We start from the raw sequence: 25,613 nt of genomic DNA on the forward strand, positions 1-25,613 counted from the left end.
CATAAAATTGTTAGTTGGAAAAGATTTTGGAGGTTTGACAATAAAACTTGGATAACATAAATGCTACACTTGGGTTCAGGCTTAGGTGTGTGAGTACATATAGCAAGTAGAGCTGTGGGCATAGTTATCACATTAGTTTTGGGCCCGTTTCAACTTGTTCGAAACAAGATTTGGAAAGGATACCCTTCGTGGGTTGATCCATTTATAAAAGTTGAGAAAATGATATTCTTCTTGGATTGATTCAAGGATCTTAGGCTCTTTTTTCATATCTTTTTGTCACAGTTTTCAGGGTTGCTTCACCCTTCATCCTTTCGATCTTTTCTGTGAATCAGTCCCTCCTCTCTCTCATCCCCATTTTTATTCTTTTTTTCCTTGCTTCTTCGTTCAGTTTTATGTGCTTATGTCTGACACATAAGTGCCTATATATAGCCTTTTGCTATATATGAAACCATCAAGCTAGATCACAAGTAGGTCGATTTTGTTTTGTGGCTCAGGGCGATGATGACAAAGGCACGCCAAAGTTAGGGCAGAATGATATTCCATCCAACGATATCAGGACCCAATCCTGGGATCTGATAAACTGTAGGATGACATTATCATTTACCGACACAAGACTAGCGGGGGACCCGTACCTTCTTAGATTGTTGGCAGTCCTACACCCGACGACGTAATCGACTCATAGACAACTATACTTTTTCAAAATTGATAAGAACAGACATGATAAGAACATATATAATATTTATAAAAACATTTTCACTACAAAATTGATACAACTTTTTTTTGTATGCCAGAAATCCATGTGCATGCTAAAATATAAATTTTAAATATGTTACAACTTGGTTGTCCACTTGTTGATTACTGATATTGGGCTAAGGAGTACCCTCCTAAGTTAGGTTTAGTTAGACACCCTTATAGTTGAGTGACAGGCTCTATACATCCGGGTGACCGATAGTAGCCTTCGACATCCCTTGAGTACAAATATATAATATCTGAGCCTAGCCCCGACCCGAGTGCTTGTGGTCCCCTCTTTTTGGATCTTTCATATGTTTTATTGGAATTTTTGGGCAAAGCACTAGCGGTCCTTTTTTCCGGGATCTTCCCGAGATTTTGATAATTTTCTTGGAATTGTCATTTGTCAATTTTTCATGAGTTTTCCGTCGTGGGTCATTTGTCAAATTTTTTGAGTTTTCCAGGCAATATTTCTTTTATTTATAAAGTGTATACTACCTCGTTTAAAGGAGCTGCAGGCCTCCCAGATATACATGTTGGATTTATATTACAACATTTTACTTCACAACATATTGTATTATTCTTCTTCTTTACCGTATATTCTACTGTTCTTTTCTTTTATACTGCATGATTTATTGTTCTATTATACACTATACCTTAGTGTAGGAAAACTAAATGATTACATGTACCCTTAAAACTAATATCAAACCCGAAGGTGCTACGATGAGGATCTTGGAGCGAACATCGTGGGTAGAATGACGAGGACATTCAGAAGAGCAACGTCAAAACAAATTAATATCACTAAACACTTTTAGCAACCCATAAGATTTCGAGAAGGTTTGCCTAGCGCAGCATAAACCTTCACATATCACTTTTAGGCCTTAGCACAATCCTGTTGTGCAATTATAAGTCTTAACACTTTAAGATTCTGAGGTTACTGTACGATACAATGTAAATCCTCCTACTACAATGTAAATCCTCCTATCTTTTTAGGCTATTTACACGATCAGATATCATGCGAACATAAGTTCTAAATTCTAAATAATTGCAGGATTAAACATTCAACAACATCATTTCAAAGATATAAAGCAAAACAATATGATAGTTGGGAGGTCACCGGGCTTTTCCTCGGATCTGTGATATCTCCTACTCTTCATTCCTTTGGATTCCTTAAAATAACTGTTCCTGTTTGAGCAACTCCTTTTTGATTTTTCCATGTCCAATAGTGGAAACCTAAACTTTATTGGAGCGAACATCGTGGGCAGCATGACGAGGACATTCATTTCAGAAGAGCAACGTCAAAACAAATTAATATCACTAAACACTTTTATTAGTTTAAATAACAACCCATAGTATTTCGAGGTGGTTTGCCTAGCATAGCGTAAATCCTCACATATCACTTTTAGGCTTTTGCATAACCCTATTGCGCAATTATCAGTCTTAACACTGTCTTAACACTTTAAAGTCTTAACACTTTAAGATTCTGAGGTTACTGTACGGTACAATGTAAATCCTCCTATCTTTTTAGGCTATTTGCACGATCAGATATCATGCGAACATAAGTCATAAATTCTAAATAATTGTAGGATTAAACATTCAACAACATCATTTTAAAGATATAAAGCAAAACAATATGATAGTTGGGAGGTCACCGGGCTTTTCCTCGGATCTGTGATATCTCCTACTCTTCATTCCTTTGGATTCCTTAAAATAACTGTTCCTGTTTGAGCAACTCCTTTTTGATTTTTCCATGTCCAATAGTGGAAACCTAAACTTTAAAATCTCAAAGGCAGAACCACTGATCTTAATCGAGTTTTCTTAAGTGATCCCAGTTATTTGAGATGTAATTAATTATAGGGTCTTGCCTCTATAGGGAACTTGGAACCCAGGTAAAATAAACCTTATCTAATCCTTATATTAGGACAAATTCTTTAGTTTAGGTGATTGAGCCTACTATACGTGATATGTTTATTCTTCAGGATAAGTGTGTTACTTGTGGTATTGCACTTAGTCATCCAAACTATTCAATATGTGAGACTCGCTTGGTCTCATCTCTTTTCAAAAATTAAAAGTATTACTTTCAAAAATCAAAATAACATATTTATAACTATCTTCATGTTTACAAAAATTATCTCTTTTCCAAAACAGAAAATTAAAACGACCGACATTATGGTCATATGATGATCAAACATTCTACTATGTTTCAAAACTGGGGCATTTATTCTAATTTTTGAGAAGGGGCACAAACATTGATAATGAAGATGAGAGTTATCTATGAAAAAGAAAATACTATAATATAAAAGCAATTAAAAATAAGGAAACTCATACTCAAATCGGGATCAAACGAAGCAATCTATAACATCTTACTTGAACTCCAAAATCAATTGTGATGACTATTAAGTAGGTATTGAGCTAAAATATACTAATTTATTTAGAGCTTTATGTCTATCTACTATTCAACGAAATACTTTATGTCTATCTAAGAATATTTTGGGAGAAACTGAACTTTATAAATTTGTTATAAAACTATTATAGATATTTTTTAAAAAATATGTTAAATAATATAAATATTGTTTTTTGGAAATATAAATAATAATTTTTTTTCTAGTTATACATTATAGTATTTCTAATTATATAAAAAAAATTATACTTACAAATATAAAAAATAGAGGAAAAAAAGAAAACCCTCCAAGTTTTCTCTTTCCCATTTGGAGCCGAAGAAAGAGAGACCTTAAGCGGCAAAAAGCAATTGTTGCGATATGGTGACAATCTTCATGGCTTCTATGGCTTCCGGCTCCTTCAGCCTCTTCTACAAACGTAGCTCTCCTCTCCACCCCACCACTCATTTCCGGCGTTCCGCTGCTCGTCTCCGTTTCCTGGAGAAATCTCGCAGGCTGCTAACACCGCGCTGCGAGGGCAACTCAAACCCTGCAGATCCTCCCTCCGACGTCAGTTTCATCACTTTTGTCTCTTCTTATTCATCGGGGCTGTTTGATATCCTATGTTAAGCGGGATTTAAGCAGGTTTAGCTTAAATATAATCAAGGAGAAGCTTAAATTTGCTGTTTTAATAAATTTTGTTTCAGCTTAATTATTGGTTACACATTCAGAGGATTTAAGGATTTCACTCTATCAAATTTTACTCCTGCGGAAATGGTTAAAAAATTTGTCCTTGGCAAGTTTTAACGACTGCCCTGCTATTTGTTAAGTTCTAAGGATTGATTTTAATTTACGTAAGAAGATAGTTTTGTGCGATTGTTGTTCCACTCATTCTCGTTTTTCCTAGCAGTAATACCTGATTATTTTGAATAATGTATGGGTTCATTTATGCTTTTAATAAAACGGTCAATTTATTAGATTCCCTCATTTAGATAGCTGTAATTGGAATTAAATATTGTGCTTTATGCTCTCCAGACACATGTGAAATCCTTTAAAAATGATGTTTCATTTTTAAACTTAAAATGTCTGTTTTTGGAAAAAAATATTCCCTCAGTACTACGCACCTTAAGCTACGCGCACCTTAAGCTACGTGCGTAACCAATAAAATGCCGCCATGTGTAAACTCTGGCCCCACTTATTCAAGCAAATAAAATTAAAATAAATATTTTTTTAAATCATATTCACGACCCGACCCGAGCAAAAACCCGAACCCGCCTGCCTTTTCATTTTCTCTGAACTACTTCATTTTCTACGCACTATTACGAGTTTAGGGCTTAGTCTTCCTCGTCGAAACCCTCCGGCGAAGCGCATCTTCCGGCGTAAGCGAAGGTCACCATGGCGTCCAGTCGTTCGTTAAAATCACGATATGCGCCTAAATCACCAAAGTAATGAAATACAAGTAACACATCAGTAACACAACAATAGCACAACAATACCACATCAATAGCATAACACACTAGTAATATACCAGTAATACATAAAAAATATAACAATACCACACAAGTAACACATCATGGATTTGAATCATTAACACAGAAAAAATCCTACTCAATAACTGCATAAAACCAAATTCGGTGGACTCACAGATATCTCCATGACATAGTTTTGATGTGTTATTATTGTATTATTCGTGCTTTATTCATCTATTTTTTTCCTGTGATTTAACTGTGTTACTGGTGTGTTACTCATGCGTTATTTCTATGTTATTCATGTATTATTGATGTGATGTGCTTCTGTTTAGGGTGATTGTTAATTAATGACATAGGTTTGATGTGTTATTCTTATATTATTCGTGTATTATTCATTTATTATTTTCTTGTGTTTTAACTGTGTTACTGGTGTGTTACTCATGCGTTATTTCCGTGTTATTCATGTATTTATTGATGTGTTTAGGGGATGTGTTTAGGGTGATTATTAATTAATGACATAGGTTTGATGTGTTATTCTTGTATTATTCATGTATTACTCTACTGTGCTTTAACTGCGTTACTGGTGTGTTACTCATGTGTTATTCCCGTGTTATTCATGTATTATTGATGTGTTTAGGGTAATTATTAATTAAGTATGCTTCATGTGCTACTCCTGTATTACTGGTGCGTAATTAGTTATGCTTCTGTATTATCCATGCTTATGTGTATAGTTATTACTGTGTTATGCCGGTGTGTTACTCATGTATTATTCCCGTCTTATTTATGTATTTTTGCAGCGCTTTTATTAAGGGTGATTGTTAATTTAGAGCAACACATCAATTTTCTGTGCTATTCTTGTGATTGTTATTCTAATAATGTGTTATTATTTCTTTAATTTGTAGGATCATGAGTGCAAGGACTTTCAACATAGATGTTGTCCATCTATAGTGAGAGGTGCCTTGGATGCAATTCGAGATCTGCTTTCAGAGGAGACCATTAATAATTTGAAGGAAATTAGGGTGTTCAATTTCTTTGACATGCCCCCATATCCCCAGGACAATGTCATGACTTTATATATTCTGAGATGTTGGGATAATGAGAGCGGTGTCTTCAAAATGGGTGGAAAGGAGGTTAAGTTACATGCTGACCATGTGGCTCTGTTGATAGGGATGCCGAACAGAGGAGAGCCTGTTTCATGGAAAAAAGGACCCCTATCAAATGTGGATGCCAGACAAATAAAGAACCAACTGACAAACTTTTTTGCAGAAGGAGCTTCCACCCCACCTTTTGAGCAGTTATACTTGGAATTCATACTAATTAATTTATTTTTTCCTTCAAACAATTTTCATGTGCCAGCAGAGCTATCTTCTTTTGTTGTAAATGTACAAGCTTTTTGGTCCTTTAATTGGTCTGCTGCCATATGTGATATGATCATCGATCAAGTGAGAATCGCTTCCATGAAATTAAGGCAGAATAAGTCGATTGGCTATATTCAAGGATTTGTATTTTTTTTAACGGTAACTATTTGTTCTTTACATTGAAACATTACTCTTCTGAATTTTTTTTTTGTATTAACTTTTTCATGCATGTTGATGGTGTAAAACATCATCACCTTTGGTTTTATGAGCACACCTCTCTTTTAACTCCTGCTGCACCTGACGCTAGACCTCGTATTCTGAGGTGATCAACCAATCATAGGTTGAGTGCTGAGAAGATTTATGAAGCCTTTAAGAGACTTGATCATGTAAATCATTTAATTTTTATTACAGCTTATTGACACATCTATTTAATAGCTTTTTAGGAATGCTTGTAACGATTTTGACGAATACATTTTTATTGTAAGTTAATGACGGATTCTTAGATTTGAGGGACGTTGAAGTACAACTGCTCGAAAATCCAGAGCAGGGACCACCGATTCCTGCAAGGCAACTTCCACAACACGAAACTAATGCAGGACCATCTTCACCCAAATATTATGCCAATGATACAATTGTTTCTAGTGATATAACCCCAGTTCCTGGACATTCGACGGAGAGTGCTGATTTCGGGGTACTATATGAGATGCTAAAATCTCAGCTCAGGAACAAATAATCTTAAATATACAAGATACTATGACTAGTATGAGTACACAGATGAATACTGTGGTAGAAACATTGTCCACTCTGACAGGTCTGGTGCATAGATTATTTGAAACCAAGACTGACAAGGTTGTTAAGAAAACAATATCTGATACAAGTAAGAAGACCAACAACAGTGCACATCAGCAAAAGAGGAAAGTGGACCCCCCTGTATCTCAATACCAGTTCAAGAGAAGACGTAGAAAAAATGATGTAGATATTGTTGCTCCTGTAAATATAGATGTTCCCGAAGAAACAATAAGACATGAACAAGACACAGATCCTGCAAAGAATATTGTGCATTCAGCTGATCCTGTACATACAGATGTTCCCGGACAGGCCCAAGACGCCGACGAACCAATAAGAGAAGCACAAGATGCAGATTTGGGTGATTAGACAATCCATGAAGACCCTGAAGAAGTAGAACGAGCAATAAAGGGTGTTCTTGAATCTCTGGCCCATTCGGTGAGTACGTCATTCTAATTGTACTATATGATATACATTCCTACTTTATTTTTTATAACAATATTTTTTTAGACGCGTCTTCTGACTTCTGCTATAAATACTGATTCAAAAATGGGTGATTCCCAAGAGGTCCAAGTATCAGATGAAATTGTACATACTGAATTCAAATAAGATGAAGAAAGCTTAGATCTACCTGGGTATCAACAAATTTTGAGTCGAAGCCACAGTTCTAATGCAGACGAATATGTTATAGTTGTAAGAAAAAAATATAGCTAAGTGCTTTGAAGCATATCTTATATATTTTAATTTTGTGTTATCCATGGATTGTTTTATTTTGCAGCTACGTCCTCCGTTCGAGTATCCTGATAGGTCATTGATACCAATTGAAATGCAGGAAGAAATAGACCAGTGTCTATCTAGATACACTGGAAGGTAAGTAAATGTCAAACACACTTTTAATGTTTCACAGTTTTGTTGTATTTAATTAAAAAAAACTCTCTTTCTTATCAATGCAGCGACATTATCATTAACAGAGACCACATTTTGATTTACCGATCGATACTCGAAGACATATTATTAAATAAGTGGCTTGCAGACGAACATGTTGATATATTTGTTGTCATGTTGCGCGAAAGAACTTTAAGGAGACCAAAGTTGTACCTGCCTTACCTATATGTTACACCAATGTATGGGGTATGTTCAACAACTTATATTTATTCATACAAGTTTAAGTCATATATTCCATGCACATTTAAAGTAATATTTTTATGTAGATGCATAAGACATATGGTAGCAAACCCTACATGAAACATATCACCAACGAGGCCGTAAAAAATGTAAAAGCAATTTTCTTTTCAATCATTCCAAATCAGCATTGAATCTTGTTGGTTCTGGATCTCAAGTTGAGAAAATGGCGAATATACGACTCACTACCTAACCAGATACATAAGGTTGACGCTACGAAAGTTGTAAGTATATTCAACTCAATTAAAAGTAACACAATAGCATTCAAAAAGTAACATAATAACGCTTCAACCATGCAGATGAATATGTTTGCTAGAGATGCCGCTGATTTATTTACAACCAAAATCAATAAATGGTCCCTATCGATTACAAAGTATGTACCCACACAAAGGAATAGTGTTGATTGCGGCATGTTCGTCTGCAAGTACATAGAAACTTTAGTGCAGGCTGAAGAAATCGACTGGAGTGCACATATGAATTGACAGGATCATATGGAGCGATTTATAGCAGAATTTGTTTATAATAGTTTAAAAAATTATCGCAAAAATTTGATCGTCTGAATAACACGAGGAAATTTGGAGTAGCACCGATTAATCGGCGGTAACACGGTGTAGTAACACGTCAGAATACACGTGGTAATGCAGAGTAAGCTGATTAATCGGTCAGTAACCGTGTTATTGACGTGTTATTCTCATGTTATTCCTTATGTTATTCCCACTTATTATTCTTGTGTTATCCTCGTGTTATTCTCGTGTTATTGACGTGTTATTCTCATGTTATTCCTTATGTTATTCCCACTTTATTCCCGTGTTATTCTCGTGTTATCCTCGTGTTCTTTCCGTGTTATTGACGTGTTATTCTCATGTTATTTCTCATGTTATTCCCACGTTATTCACGTGTTATTCTCGTGTTATCCTCGTGTTCTTCCCGTGTTATTGAAGTGTTATTCTCATGTTATTCTTCATGTTATTCCCATGTTATTCTCGTGTTATTCTCGTATTATCTTTGTGTTATTCTTGTGTTATTCTCATGTTATTTTCATGCTTTTCCAATGTTATTCTCATGTTATTCCCATTTTATTCACGTGTTACTCCCATGTTATGTACGTGTTACTCAAGGTGTTATTGAACGTGTTACTCCCGTCTTATCTACGTGTTACTCACGTGTTATAAAGCTTGCAACAGCTTGTTATTCAGCTTGTTACTGATCGTGTTATTCAACGTGTTACTCGCGTGTTAGTAATGTGTTATCTACGTGTTATACTGTTGATATCTACCTTTGAACAAAATTAAGACAGAAATATTTTAACAAAAATAAGTTATAAACCACCAATTACTTCTTTCGTAAAAAGTTTATAGATGATATAGTATACCAACTTTTACAATATTAATTAATCTATATTCTCACTTATGGAATCCATCAAAAGTCCAGTGTACGTTTCACTTAGTTGCGGTGCATAGTATTCCTGCAGCAGAGGAGTAATACCAAGTTCAATTTGAGTGAATTATTTTATATAAAAGGCAGTGAAATGATACTAAATTTTATCAACATACCTGGGTAAGACAATCTGTCAAACTTTGCTCGAATGTGTCCACAGCTCGACGGCTACTTGCTGCTTCCTGTTCCATTCCTGGATGCAATGGGTCAAATTAGAAGTATGCATTATACATGAAATGAAATGAGGAAATAATAAATTAAAAAAATTATACTTTTGGCTTTCTTATTTTTCTCCCAATGTTCTTTTAGCCTAGATGTAGATACTCCTTTCGGCCTTTTTTTAGCACGGTCGTTCACATTGCATTCTATATTTGTGATTTTCTTCTTCTTTTTTGTTTTCTGTACTTCGATCGTTCTCCCTACTAGAGCATCCTCAATATCTCCAGATAACTTTTTAAACGTCTCCCACAAACACTCATCAGCTAACTCATTTCCTTGTGCTCTATTAATGAGCTGATATGTAAATTTCTGAGAGTATGAACTGAATATAAGGGAACTTGAAGAAACATTATTATAGACGGAGTCTTTTAGCTCTCTGCACCCAAATTTGTTACACATGTCCCTTTTAACATTGATGGACCACCGCAATAAGAAATATTTCTCCGGAATCACCTTTATTTTTGCGAGACTTAGAACAAATAGTGCATGAGAGCACAACAACCCCATCATCTCAAATTTTTTGCAACTACATATAATTTCACAAGTAATGATACTTCAGATGTGAACCCGCATAAGCCATTCAAGAGCTCTTGTTCAAACACTGAGTAAGGCTTCCTTGTATAGAATGAGACAGCTTGCCTCAGCATGAGATTGATTTTAACCATGGGCGTTCTGACGGACTGACCACATTTGAAATCTTCATTTTTCTCATTCCGGCGCCACGATTTCATTATGTTTTCAAGACCGATAAAATAATCCGTGAGAGAGCTCCCTGTTCAATTCTTTGTCTTCTTTCTCTTTGGATGAAATTAAATGCATTTCTCTTGGTGCATTCTAAATTCTCCACACCACCAACCTCCGTCTCTGATATCTGAACCTGTCATGGATCTCAACACATCTGCATTGAGCTCACTTATCCTTCTGCTAGAACGAAGAAGATGCTTATCACCACTTTTAGCCAAATGATGATTATGATTTTCAATGAATTTTGCCACTGTCCAATTGCCTTCAAAATCAACATGAAATCGTACCATGGCCTTATAGCCAGTCCTCGTGTCTGCTTTTCTGAACTTAACTGTGCTGTTAGGCTCTTTCTTATAGTCAGCTTTTCCACAAATATAATCTTTAACCTTAAGTTTCTTGGAGTTCGGCCAGTAGGTAGTATGGTCCTTCCGAACAGTGAATCCCACGTGATGTGCATAGGCACGATAGCTTTCATATGTTTCTTTCTCATTATGGATAATGCTGCTTAGAAACTTCTCTGCAATTGGATCATTGCAAACATGTGTTGCCTCAGAGAACTGCATAAAACAATGGTAACATCAGCATAACACAATAATAACATAATATGCGTAATAAATCAAAGGCAGGAGTAATACCAGAATAACACCAGAATAACACAAGAGCAACATCAAAAAACCAGAAGCCTAAAACCATAATAACGAAAAAAAAACCATGATAATACCAAAAACAATGCCACAATGAACAACACCCAAACATCAAAGGAAATAAACAACATAACAATGAAGTAATACCACAGTAACACCAGAATAACACAAGAGTAACACCAAAAAACCAGAAGCCTAAAACCATAATAACGTAAAAAAAAAAACCATAATAATACCAAACCACACTATAGAACAACACCCAATAATACTACATCAACACCAACGTTTACATGGAGATTAAACTAAACCCTATACCACCTAAACTGTACTAAATCAAAGGCAAGAAATAAGAGTAATACCAGAGTAACACCAGAATAACACAACAGTAACACGAAGACTCACTTGATCTTGATCTTCAAAGTTCAGGCTGAATGATGGCATCTCAACGTTCATGGAGACTTTCGACATCTCAACGTTCACGAAGAATTCGACTTCCGGCATCTCAACGTCCATGGAGAATTCCAACAATACCTAGCTATGGCGGAGCTGCAAACGGAGCTGTGAACAAACCGGTGAAATATTTCTTCACCCTGCGAATAGAACAACTTGTAGGCGTGAAATAATTTTATGCTGGCGGGAAATTTTTCAGTTTCGGGTTCAGGGTCGGGTCAGGTCGCGAATACTGATGGAATAGGTGGGGCCGGAGTTTACAACTGGCGGCAATATATTGGATACGCACGTAGCTTAACATGCGTAGTACTGATGGAATAATTCTTCATGTTTCTGAGATGTGTTTTCCATCTATTTAGCAACCAAATGAATCATAAGCTGTTCGTAGAAAGGGCATGGATCGTATGCATAAATTTGTAAAATTATACCATAATTGTTAAGATTATAGGCCACAGGTGACATTATTAGTTAGTGGCAGCATGAGCCAGTATTTGCAGGTTGTACTTCCGATTTTAGTCGAGTCATTAATGCGAAGAACCGATGACTATTCAAAAATTATGACAAGGAAAACTTATTGGTGGCTCAACCGAGCATGTGTTGAGTGGCTCTAGATGCGCCTTCAACTTTAGTTGTGACAAGCTCAATAATTTCTTTAAGCAAGAAACTAGCTAATGCTCTACTACCTAGATTGAGTAGAGGAAAATTAGGGAAAGAAAATTGGGGAAAGAATACATGGGTTTTTTATCATTTGCTTAGAATGTTTAAGCCAAGCTATGTGGATGAGAATGGCAAGTCAGTCACTTACTTGGACATCAAAGACTGATTTATTGTAGATGCAAGCATTGATCCATTGTTGTCGAAAAACAAATTGACTTTGATGGTGTTTTATCATGGTCCTGCCTTATCTCTAAATAATTCTATGGGAGTCCATATAAATGCCACCCGACAAGTTGCATATGTTAGTCATACAACGACTAGTGTCAATATGACATAAACATAAGTGAATATTAAAACATACTATTAAGGAGATGACATATACTAATCTTCCTATGAGTAGAGGCCTACTAAGGTGCATAAGAGAGTTATTTTTTGGAGTATTCTCTCACCAAATCAGAATCTACTAGAGCGAAACGAACCTAGTTTTTATTCAACACAACTTTGAAATGCTGAGTTAGAGGAATAACCAAAGGAATTGAAATTAGAGTAGCAAAACATTTCCCAGTTTCCAGAATATGCAAAATTCATTAGTTTTGCTAAGTACCAAGAGAATGTGGCTATTAAATTCTAAGAAAGCATTACCATTTGTTTGAATATTTTATATGGATTAGATTTTAATTAATTTTGCAAGGTATGATCCAAGCTTGTTGTGTGAGATTGCTGACATATATTTGAACGTCAAGAAGGAGCCTAATGTTGAATAAAATAAGCACCCACTCCTTCATGATATAGATAGTTGACACTCATCCAAGCATGATTATTGAATTGGTTTTTATATTTTACATTTTGATTTGTGGACGTATCTTGTCCTCGTAATTTTTGATCCTTTGGAAATGAAATGAAATATATACCTTCTGAATTTTATGATGTCGAATTATGATAGCCTCGTAATGTTGACTCGTCTGAGTTATTTTGCTGAGATGAAAGAGTCTCATAAGTTATTTTTTCAGAGGGCAAAGAATTTTACTGTCTTTTCCTTTGATTTATTTTAGATTTTTTAGTTTTCACTTTGGATGAGCTTTATTTTGTATCAGAATTTTGCCTTTGTGGGGATAACCATCTAAACTCGCCATCAATTACCTAATGTCAATCTTGGTTAGGTTCAGATTCAAAGACTGATATTATCCTTAAATGTATTTTTAGGAATTTGATGAAGTGCTTAAAACATTTAATGAATGATAAAAGCATATATAATTTTATACTAATGCCAACTTCATGAATACTTAAAAGATATGTTACGTGAAAATCCCTTGCGTCATATTAACTGACTAGAAAAATACTTTCAAGATAGATGCCCGATTTTTGAACTCCCATCTGTTGAGTTTCCTGAGCTTTGGACAGAAAACAAGGTTTTCTAGGAAATTAATTGATTTAATCCGATGTGAGTTATGTTATTTCAAATTGAAACAACAATCTTGTGGAAGATTTTATACAACTAGAATCAAATTAGCGCATTCCCTAAGTTTACTTATAATCAGTGAGTTATCCAAATTCCAACATTGAAATTCCTAGGTATATTGAATTCTTTTTCTTGGCGAGTTCATTAAATATATTACTAGTAATGAGAAAGTTTCATGGAATGCCCAACTGCCAAGTTTTAGTATGAAGAGTTTCCTTGGGTATGTAAAAAATGGGGGATGATTGTTGGAGTTGCCAAATATAAACATGGCGAGTTCTTTGTATGCATCAAGAATAATAAGTGAATGATTTGAATGGCCAAATGGTGACTTCTTTGAGTTAAGCATCTTGTATAGTAGAGTTATTTGTTTGACTTGGCCTAGAGAACCGTTCAAGTTCTAGGATTAGGTGCCCTTGGTTAAAATGCTGAATAACAAAATCTCTATTTAGTATATGAGAATTAAGAAGCCAATGATAATTATATATGGTTTCTTTTTATTTTGACAAATCCCTTTCTGACAACATTATTTGGCAGGCAAGTAGTACTCAAAGCTTAACTAAGTCCATTTACTCCAAGCTTTACAACTGGGACACTGTTTCTTGGGGGGCTCTTCTGTGGAACAAATTCCTCTCCCCCTCATTGTCTTTTCTTAGCCGGAGAATATTCCACAAAGTGCTTCCTACAGATGATATCCTCAAGCTGAAAGGTTTAAGGGGGCCTTCTAGGTGTGGGTTATGTTTGGCAGCTGAAGAATCCATTGATCATCTATTCTTTGAATGCCAATTCTCTCAAGATGTTTGGAGGGAATGCTTAAAATATGTGATGCTGGATACTCTAAATTTGGACTGGTGGCACCTCTCCTCCTGCTGGGTCAGTTGGCTTGATGCTGGGCTTGGGCCATTCCCTCTGGTTATTGCTTGGTTTCTGTGGATGGCCAAAAATCAATTCAAGTTTGATGATCAGCCTATAACTGTGATCAAGGTGGCCAGACATTGCATATCCTTCCTCATTAAGCTTATCAAGCACAAGGGATTTCCCAACATTTGCTCCATTCCAAGTCTGGATAGTCCCCCCTTAGCTGTTGTTATCAAAGTCTTCTGGAAGTCCCCTCACCTTCCTTTCATTAAGGTGAATACAGATGGATGTTTTTCTGAGTTGGGAGCTGGTATTGGAGGGGTTTTCAGGAATCATCATGGGAACTGTTTAATGTTTTTCTCCGCACCTGTCTATGCATTGAATGTTCTTAAATCTGAACTCACTGTTGTTTTTTGGGCCCTCAAGTTTGCTATCATGAATCAATGGAGATATCTACTTGTGGAGGTGGACTCAGCTGTTTTGGGGAAACTACTGCAGGATGTGGCTCACTCTCCTCGGCATATCTCTTAATAGGTTAGAAAGATCAATTCCATGAGGCCTCTCTTAAATGTGCACTTCTCCTTCATCTGTAGGGAAGGAAACAAACCTGCTAATTGGCTTGCTAGGCTTGGACAAAGCTTCTTAGATCCCTCTATCTCTTCATCTCCACCTTCTCCTTTTCTCTTCCTACTCAGGGGGGACCTTTTCAAGGTCCCCCACCTCAGGGTTGTAACTTAAATTTTGATGGAATAGATTTTCCTTTCTTTTAAAATTTGTAATCTACATTTGTCCTTTAATCTTAGATTGAAATCTTATTGTTAATGTGATCTAGACAAATTCTTATTGCTTTAATGAGATCAAGCATTTCTAAAATAGGAATGCTGCCAGAGTCTTAGGTAGACGATGCTTGCATGGATAATTACACTAAAGAAGTGCTTTAGATGAAGAAGTTCCACTAAAAAAAGGAAATAAAGGCCTCTTGATTAAAAATGCAAAGAATAAAATATAAATGATTTGACTTTGTAGCCAACATCCTTAGTGTGAAGAAGCAATCTTTCAACTCATAAATGAAGAATAATTTTTTTATCTCTTTATTCAACTGATAAAGAAGTAATTCCCCTTGCTCTTTTTTTCTCCACTTTTCCTTTGATGTAAGAAGGGAGAAGAACACATATAGACTCTAAAGAATTCAGGATGGTTTTAACAGCTTCAATATAAATGGTCACATGATGAGCTAGGTGAGAATGTCAACTGCTGAGTGTCTCATTAAAACCCACTTGTAGGGTGGCGGAAAATTTGGTTGGGGATGTGACAAGTTAATTGATTGATGTTGAGTTAAAGAGTCACAATAATAATTTTATAATGTAACTATTAAGTTTTGTATTAGTTTTGATTTCACATAGTAGGTTAATTAGGCAATGATCAATCATTCAAAGGAGAGAGAGATGTGATCTGACTGGTCAATAACCTACTAGAAATGGAACAAGAGTTGAAATGCTTGAGCAATTTGGTTCATCACATATATGATATTAGTCAAGTGAGGTTGACCGATGTTCACAATTCCAAGTACTCTTTTGGTCAATTTGAGGCAAATGCATTGATGTTATAATTAATCTTTCATTCAACAATCCATTTTTTCATTAAAATTGATTAGAGAAAATTAGTTAAATGTATTCATAGAGAACCTTGAATTCAAAGATGTGGAAACTTCTGAAATTAAAGTTGGTAGCCGATCTAATAGCTTAATTTGTCTCAGGTACCTTTCTTTATAGGCCAATTTAGTTTGGTAAGCCATGTTGGTTCTGGCCAATCTGAACAAATTAGCTTATGCTTATTTTCTATATGTACATTTGTGCGCACATACACAAGTATACACACACACACATTATAAATGTGTGCATAGGTGTGTGGTCCAAAAGCATATATACTTTAAGTCATATCGCTGCACTCTTCCAACTACCTCTTTGATGGACCACCACAAGCCCATTTCCTTTATTTAATCCCCTATATGAACTCCATGCCCGCAATATTACTAAAAAAATGAAGAGAACTTAGGGATTCGCAAATGCCTCATTTTAGAGAGTGGAAGGAAATTCCTCAAGGTTGAGGAGGGGAAGAACTTGGGAATTTTATATCTCTCCTCTTCTTCCCCTAGACTCTTCTCCAAATATAGTGCAAGTAGTGATATTCATTTCACTTGTGTTCTCCAAGCTGATCTAAGGATAAAATCAAATAGACGAGTCACATTTTTATCAAGTTTTTTCTCTAAGTTTATGCAATGCACCATGAAAGCACTTATTAGGTTAGTCAAGCCATAAGTCAAGAAATATTATGAATTTTTTGCTTAGAAGAGCTTTGTATAACTTGATGCCTTTTCCATATGTTTTATTGTGCAGTCCTGACATTAATCACATTTAGACTAACTCTCAATTAAAGGAGACAAGTTGACTAACAAATGCTGCTTATCTTTGTCTTTTTTGCTTGTAAATTGCTTATGTATCTCCATAGAGACAAGTTTACTAGAAAATGTTATGCAAAGGCCTATAAAATTCTTATAACGACAAGTAACCTTGCTTACCTCAGAACTTTGTTCATGAATTAAATATTTCTTTTCAAACATTGTTGTATGTTATACCTTGAAACATATGTAATGTAATAGAAGGTTATAGATATCAAAGTTCAATATTAAATAGTATGAACTTTGTTGTTGATTCTCTCCTAAGGAGTATGTAATAAACTTTTGTGATACATCTTGGACTCGATACAAAAGGTTTGTCAAAAGACCGCCACAACACAACAACAATAAGCCTTTATCCCACATGAATCCTTTTTCTCCATTGTGTCTTATTGAGTGTCATATTTTCATTTAATACTAATCAACTATGATCATTTTATTATACAACTTGCCCAGCTCTTTTTAGGTCTTATTCCACCTCTCTTAACATAAATCAAATTAAAACATCTACTCTCCTAATCGAATCATTAGATGGTCTACGTTTAATTTGACCAAACCATCTAAGACGACTCTCTCTAATCCTGTTAGCCACTTGAGTTAAACTAACCTTCTCAGGGATCTATTTGTTTTGCATTTGGTCTCTAAGAGTAATGCCACTCAAGAGTGGAAAATCACATAGTTATAATATAGTTCTTTCGGTTGTCGCTTTCTCATTGATAAAATTTTTCGCCTATTTTCTTCTCCTTTATTGCAGACTCTTGAATAAATTGTGTTTTCTATCACTCTTTTATAAGTAATTTAAAGAATTATTATTTGTCGTTCTTAGAGGGAAAAAGGGTTAAATTCATAGTTTGAACAACTTAAGTTAAAAGCTTGAGAGACCATTCTTAGCTTCTTGAGAAACCATGACAGAAGATAGTAACAAGAGAGAGAGAGAGATTATGTTGAGATAAAAATCTTCATAGAGGAGATTCAAGTAAGTATTACCTTCATCCTTGTATGTTTATGAGTTTTCTTATTAATGAAATATGTATTTCCTGCTAATAAGAATCAAGATTAATAGCCTCATCCTTAGCACTTGATCTACATGTCTATTAGATCTCCTTCTAGTGTTCTATTGGCAGATATGGATTATAATTCAACCTCAAATTTCATCTTGCCAAATGTGAATACATTTTTTTGTGTCATCACCTAAAATTTACCCAAAATTATGATTCCCAATGTGTCAAAATGATGTGAATTGATTACATGCCTAATGCTTAGAGTCATCCTTTCATTTTGGTTTGCTGTGATTAAAATTTTCATGAATGAATGAGATAATGAGCAAAGGATGGGGAGATAGCAAATGCCAGAGAGAGGAAATGGATTGGGAGTTTGTGCAAGAGCTATTTGTGAGAGGGGGTTTAAGGTAAGAGAAGTAATACATGGAGAAATTGATAGTTTTTCTATAATTTATTTAATTAGTGGGGTAATCTGTTCCCATAATTATGGTTTTGGTAAGAGTTGCACATTTTGGGTCAAAAGAGGGTCACTAATAAAGTCTCTTAATTATTATTATTATCATTTTTTTTTTAAAAGGAGACCCCATCTTTTTCTCCTTAATTACTCTAAGGGAGGGAGGGTGCCTCATGCTACCTCCATTAAGCTTTATATATTATTACCATATCTTTAAATTTTCTACTCTTTTATTATATATTTGTTTAATTTATGTCTTTTTTCATATATTTTTTAATTATATATATATATATAGATAAAGATATATAAAATATGTGTGTGAACATATTTTCCTGGCCGACCCCGTTTAGCGGGTTAAAAGCTTATTGTTTGTTGTTGTGTACATATTTCCCTCATAACTTTTTTTCCTTGTGCATGTGCAAATATTTTACTCATGCTACAAGTCAAGCAACGTGAGTGGGCCTACTTGGCTAAACATATCAGTGGTCTATTTGATTAAATTGGCAACAAATGTGTATTTTTTCCATGTTCTTGTGTTGATTTATAGTGAACTTGATATTTCATTCATCATTGTCATGGCATTTGATTGACTCAAGTTAGAGTCACATATGGAGGTTAGCAATATACTAACAACAACATGCCTTTATCCTACTAAGTGGGGTCGGCTACATGAATCCTTTTCTCCATTGTGTCCTTTTGAGTGCCATATTTTCATTTAATTCTCATAAGTTGAGATTATTTTTTTATCAATATGCCTAAGTCTTTTTAGGTCTACCTTTACCTTTCTTAGAATAAGTTAAATCTAAAATATTTACTTTCCTAAGAGGGTCATCAAATAGGTTAGCAATGTATTGTACAAGGTAATAATGATGCCGACATCTCTCCTCAAGTGGCAAAAAAAAAAAAAAAAATTAAATAAAAAGGAAAAGGAAAGAAGAAATAAATCAGTTATTTTCCGAATAGCCTGGAATTGGCTAAGTTGGCAAGTACTGAGCCAAATCTTCATTGTTCACGTGTGACCTGTGAAGATTATATATGATATGATGTTTTGCTTTCGTTACCACAACTGGCTTAAGGAGCTATGCAATTGGCTTTCCAAGTTTTCTCAACGAGAGTAGTGTATTCCCAACCAATAATCATCTCAACACATGCTTGTTACCGGATAATTTAGTTAGAAAGTTTTAGATTTTTGGAGCTATCGTGACCTCCATTGGCCATAATTTTGCAAATTGTTTGTGTTGATATACTTCTCATAAAGAGAAACACATCCATGTAAAAAATGAGGAAATAATCTTGTTGTTTTCTAATAAAATCAAATTAGAATGATAATTTATTTTCATAATTATTTTCTCCGTTTTGACTGTCAATTTTTTAATGTCATGAATAATGTATCATGATAATGGGTTACACATCATGGTATATTTGGATTATCAATTTGTGATATATCAGGTCGTCAGTGGACGATCATCAAATGTTGGCATCAATATCTTTTTAGGAGGGTCGGTTGGGTAAATCGAAGAACAACATCATTCAATTATAGTTTGATCTTTGGAGATCACTATTTGCACTTTCTATTGTTGATAGCTACAATGAACATTTTAGATAAATATCAAAAGACAACTTGTTATATATAATGTCTTATTCAGTTCATTTTGGTGGAGATTTTCCAAGTTTAGAATGTTTGCTCAAATTGTTTTCCTTGTGCCATAATTTTTGCTTTGTCTTCAACTATAGATGTGTAAAGATTTATAACAATTTTTTTTTTCATTGCATTCATCATTTCATTTAGACCAGTGACAACCTTTTCTTGCACCATAACTATCTCTATACTAAGACATGATGTGATGTTCATTTGTGTTGTAGCGATCATCACATAAAGGCCTGTGCTACAGCATTTGCTTGCACCAAAATTCATCCAGTTATCACTGCATATAGTCCTACACTACAAAATTTGCTTGCATTGTAGTTTTTACCCATAAAACCTATGCAACAACCTTGAGATACCTACATTGCATCCACTGCGTGATGATGCACATTGTAGTCACCTTGAGTATGCTGACCAACCTCTTATGTTCAAACTTCAAAAGTTCTTATATCAACTATGATGACTCATCTTTTGCATTGCATTGATTCCTTCCCCAAAACATGGAAGGCTGATACCTTATAACATTTTTATATTAGTGTAAGCTATTCAAGTGAGCAAAGCCTCGTAAATCTTTCCATTTTTTAAATTTTCAATTAAAATTTTTTGTCCCACTTTCTACTTCATTTGAATGTTGAAGTATGTGTAACATCAATAAGGGCAATGCAATCTAGATTGATGTTTATTCCAATAGTTCAATACCCCACATGAATTAATTCTTATTATAGAATTCTCTATCTAGAATACTATTTAAGAAGTGTCGTATGATTCTACCAATCCATTATCCTAACATTTTAATTTTAAAAAATAATCCCAAGCATTCATAAATTAAGCATTTATGAATAATAAGGATTGCATAGATATGGCAGAATTAGAATTCAAAGTATAACGTTGCTTTTATAAATGTATTTTAAACGAATTATGCATGTGTAAAATATACAAAAATTCCTGAGAATACCTAGAGTTAATCCTGATTTTGAATAGTGGCCCCTTGGATGCTTTTGTCATTATTTCTCATTTAGAGTTGTATTATATCTAGAGATCTTCATGGTGCTTAAATATAGCCATGAGACCATTTTGTAATAATAAACCAAACTGCTCCTCTAAAGGCTATGTTTTATTCCCTTGGTTAATCTTCTTAAAGGCTATTTTTTATTCCCTTGGTTAATCTTCTTAGCCATTCTATTTCACTGCTTTCTATCAAATTTACAACTAAGATCAAATACTTTTTAACTAACAAATTTGCTATATTTTCAAGTTTAATTGTAGATGTTGCCTATTTTTCTTATATATATATATATATATGTAATTTTCTTGTGATTATAGCTCAAGTAATCATTCTAATATTTCTTATTAAAGGTTTTCTTGCATATGAGATTTAATGTTATCAAACATTACTTTTTTATTGGATTTTTAAAGTTTAATTTTCATGTTTTTCCCTCCTCTTATGGTTTGTGTTTGATACTTCTTTTTTGTTCATCTCTCTTTCTCAGTTTCTTCAAGGCTTCTGCAATTCTTCTACCACGTCTCTCTAAAGTATATAACCATTTTATTTTTATGTACTGGTGCAGAATTATTGGAGGATCATGGCTTGCGCTAATTTTCCATATGATTTCTGGTTTATTGACTCTACGATATGTAGGTTAAGCCCGTTGCGGAGGCCATTTCCATAGTAGATGATACTGTTAGCATTTCTCAAAGTGAATTATTTCCAGCACTTCCAAATAAAAGCATCAACAGACGGATTGCTTTGACTTCTACGGTTGTTGCATTTGGACTCTTTTTATCATCTAGGCTGGAATTTGGTATTTCTTTGAAAGATTTATCATCTGCTGCAATTCCATATGAAGAGGTTAGTTCATCATTTCACGTTGCACAATTTGGTTTACAATTTTTCTTTTCTGGCATAGTTCTGTTGCTGCTTGATTTAGTGTAACTAATTATCATTTTTGCTTTAATTATTATTTAAATGTTTATGCATTATTTATCATGGTAGTTTATTCTGTAATTATTAGTCAATGCTTAGTTAACTATACGAATTAATTAATGGATTACTACTTAGAACAATTTATTGTCTCAATGGCTAATTAATAGATAATTCTTAATCCACCTCTAATAACCTTATCTTGTAAATGCATTTTCATCAAGGTTATGAAAATTAACTATATATCAAGTTTCTTTATTTATTGTAACAATACTTTAGCCATTCATCAAGCACTTAACAAAAGAATGATGATTGGACTACATATAAAAGCCCACTTCAAAAGTTTACCAATGTATTTGACCTATAAAGATGTTCAAATACACGATTCATCAATATTATTTCTAGGCCATGTGAAAGGCACACATGGTGAAATTCTAGTTATCTTCTCATATATTCTTAAACATCCACATAATATTTTCTTTCATCTAATAGTGGTTAGAACTTAAACATTCTTGAACATTTATATTTAATGGCAATGAATGAATTTTTATTATCTTACTTGAAGGTTATATCACATTCTACTTGAAGGATCATTTCCATTCTTTTGATAGAAATAGAAAGATCAATCCCATATGATACATGCATACATTTATGCATGTGTGTATGTGTATGTCTGAGCACATGTGTATATGTGTGCTCGGGCGCATATGCATGCTGGCGTGTATGAGTTCATGCTTACGTAATGCATCATTAATAAAGTATATATTCATTTGGTTTATTTTTTTCTAATTGTATCTAATGTTAAAGCAGTGGATTGAAATAAAGTGGTGTTTGGAAAGGTGAGAAAGCTCAAATAATTTACAAGAAAACTATCTCTTCCTCACCAAATGAATGACATAACTTTAGCCTTATGATTTGGTAAGGGAGTGTTCAGCCTCTCAAATTTATTTTTAAAATATGATGAATATAATAATAATGATTACAATATATAATCCATCCCTATACATAGCTGTTTCAATACATACATGAACCAAAAAGAATATCAAGGGCTATTTTATGGATATGGTTGTTGACCATATACATGAGTACATGAATTAAACTCTCAAGTGAATTCATATTCTTGTGTGCATGTATCTCATGATTGATTGATCCTTGCATGTACAAGAACTTTATCATTTGAAGAGTCACAAGCTATTTACATGCATACATCTTGTCGGTAGGAATGTTCTCGCTTGATTCAACATCGTTTGTGACTTGGCCCTCCTTAGTGTGATGATTAGTCATGCTTGGATGAACCATCCATAGCAAGCATTTAATGCAAGTAAGAAGGTGATGAATTTGCATGGCCACCTTGTTTAAATTTATGCATAAAAGGGAAAAATACAAAATGACCGAAAAATGCAAAAGGAAATAAAATGTATGAAAAATCTGAACACAAAAAAATAACATCATTTTTCTTAATTGAATCTAGCCTAAGAACTTGTAATAGGTCTCTGTAATATTGGAATTGATGGGGCTACATTAACTCCCGTAAATCTCCGAAGAACTCTTCTTTGAAGTGTTGAAATCAAATAACGCTCTTATAGATATGGGGTTAGTTTTTAATTTCTATGGTAATAAGCTATGTGCCTCTAGTGCTCGAATATTCTTACATTTGATGATAAATATATGTGGATCATTGACATAAAAAAGAAATTCTGAAATAGCATCATCCGCTTGAACTTGGGTAGCATGGCCACCTAGAAAAAAGGTTAGCTCCAAAACTCCAAATTATGAAGGCTCCTTATGATGCAATGAATAGTCAATATTAAAAACTTATTTAATAATCATGCTTGTTGTTAACTATAGAAAAAATATATTTGGGCTAAATTTCTAAAAAAAATTGAATTGTTCACATGCCCTTGTGTGAAGTTTTTTAAACTTAGTGGATGAATACCTATTAGGATGAATGCGCATCAGTGCATAATAAATTGACTATTTCATCAATGAATTATTTAGGATTGACTTGTGCAGCATACTTGTGATCAAACATATGGATGATTGACCAAGTATTTTTTTAATTTAGTTTGTTTACATCAGGGATCAACTTTAAACCCATTGCTTTTTGCTTTAGTTATGGATGTTTTTATTGGACATTTACAGGAGGATGTGCTACAGGAGGATGTTTACAGGAGGATGTGCCTTGGTCTATGCTTTTCGCTGATGATATCCTTCTTGTCGATAAGACTAGAGAGACAGTTATGGGAAAACTTTAATTATGAAGGTCAATTTTGGAGTCTAAAGGCTTTCTTTTGAGTATATCTAAAAGTGAATACATGGAATATAATTTTAGTAATAGTAGATCTAGTGGCGGGGTTTTAATAATGGGTGATTAAGTCATTAAAATAAGTGAATGTGGATCTACTGTTCAAAGTTATGGTGATGTATATGGGGATATTATTAGTATAATTCAATGTGGATGGATAAAGTGGAAAAAGGCATCGAGCCTATTGTGCGATAGAAAAGTATCGCTTTGACTTAAAGGAAAATTTAATAAGATGGTGGTGAGACCTGTAGTGCTTTATGTCGCAAAATGTTGGCCTGTAAAAGAGAGGAATAAAATTAAGTTGTTGAGATGAAAATGCTCAGGTTGATGAGTGACTTTACACTTAGAAGACAAAATGTGAAATAAATACATCCATGGAAGAGTTGGAGTAGCTCTAGTGATAGACAAGATTAGAAAGAGTTGCCTTATATGGTTTGGTTTCATTAAAAGTCGACCATCTGATGATCCTGTTAAGTGAGTAGATGTTTTAGATTTGACTTTTGTTAAGAAATGTGGAGGTAATCCTAAATGGACTTGGGAATGTTGTATAAAAAATGATCTTAATTGATTAGATTTAAATGAAAATATATCACTCAATAGGATGCAATGGAGAAAAAAGATTCATGTAACCGACCCCACTCTGTTGGATAAATGATTGTTGTTGATGATGATGACTTTTGTAGCATACTTAGCATTACTTTTCTTCAATTGTGTTCTAATTTCATGAAGAATAGAAGAAACTTTGGTAAAACTAGTTTTTGAATTAAAAAATGCATGAGATGACATGTGCAAGGTCAATGAGACTTTTATAGCAGGTCTGAGACTGAGACTGCTCCAAGTTTTCCCAAATGATGATGAATTTGTCGCGGTCCGGAAACTTCACTGCCACGTGGTACTTAGAAACCAGTCTTATTGTCCTTCATCAGTGTGCGACTGAAGATCACATTGTAAGTTGGTGATGAGTCTACCTACAAAAAGTCTTCCATGTGGGTGAACTGTTTGTCACTGTCTCCCTAAGTGACTGTTAGTGCTATCACTCGAAGAGTTTCCTTCATCTCTCCCAAAAATCCGAAGAGTGAGCCGTCCATTGCTGCCAACAGGTTGGCTTGGAGGTTCATCTTGTCAAACACTGGTTTGAACATGATGTTCACTGAGCTACGAGTGTCGCCTAAGATACTATCAATCTGATAGTTGTTGATCATGGCTGTGATGATGATGAGATCGTTTTGGGAATTCCCTGTAGGGTTAGATTAGCTTCAGTAAAGGTGACTGGTGGAAGGGTGTTGCGCTTAGGAACAAAGGTGGCTCCGCATAGTTCGCCCGACCGGAGACTCTTCTGATTGGTCCGTCGGGATGAATCTTCACCTCCCAAGATCGTTGGTACAAATTCGACAATATGGATGGCGTTAACTCAAACTATCTCATTCGATATCACCTTCAAGAGAGCATTTCTCTGCCACTAAGT

At 34.4% G+C, this 25,613-nt stretch overlaps 1 protein-coding gene across 1 annotated transcript in view; it reads left to right on the top strand.

Annotated features, from left to right (window-relative positions):
* The first annotated feature begins 3,427 nt into the window (after nt 1-3,427).
* Nucleotides 3,428-25,613, top strand: part of LOC110031180 — a 32,034-nt gene continuing 9,848 nt past the window's right edge. The window contains exons 1-3 of the mRNA XM_020734261.1: nt 3,428-3,677; nt 14,047-14,640; nt 21,562-21,771. Coding sequence (XP_020589920.1) covers nt 3,489-3,677; nt 14,047-14,640; nt 21,562-21,771 — 993 coding nt within the window. The 5' untranslated portion in view covers nt 3,428-3,488. The remainder of the gene's footprint in view (nt 3,678-14,046; nt 14,641-21,561; nt 21,772-25,613) is intronic.

The sequence above is a fragment of the Phalaenopsis equestris genome, unplaced genomic scaffold, assembly GCF_001263595.1.
Source record: "Phalaenopsis equestris unplaced genomic scaffold, ASM126359v1 Scaffold000783, whole genome shotgun sequence".
Classification (NCBI taxonomy): Eukaryota; Viridiplantae; Streptophyta; class Magnoliopsida; order Asparagales; family Orchidaceae; genus Phalaenopsis; species Phalaenopsis equestris.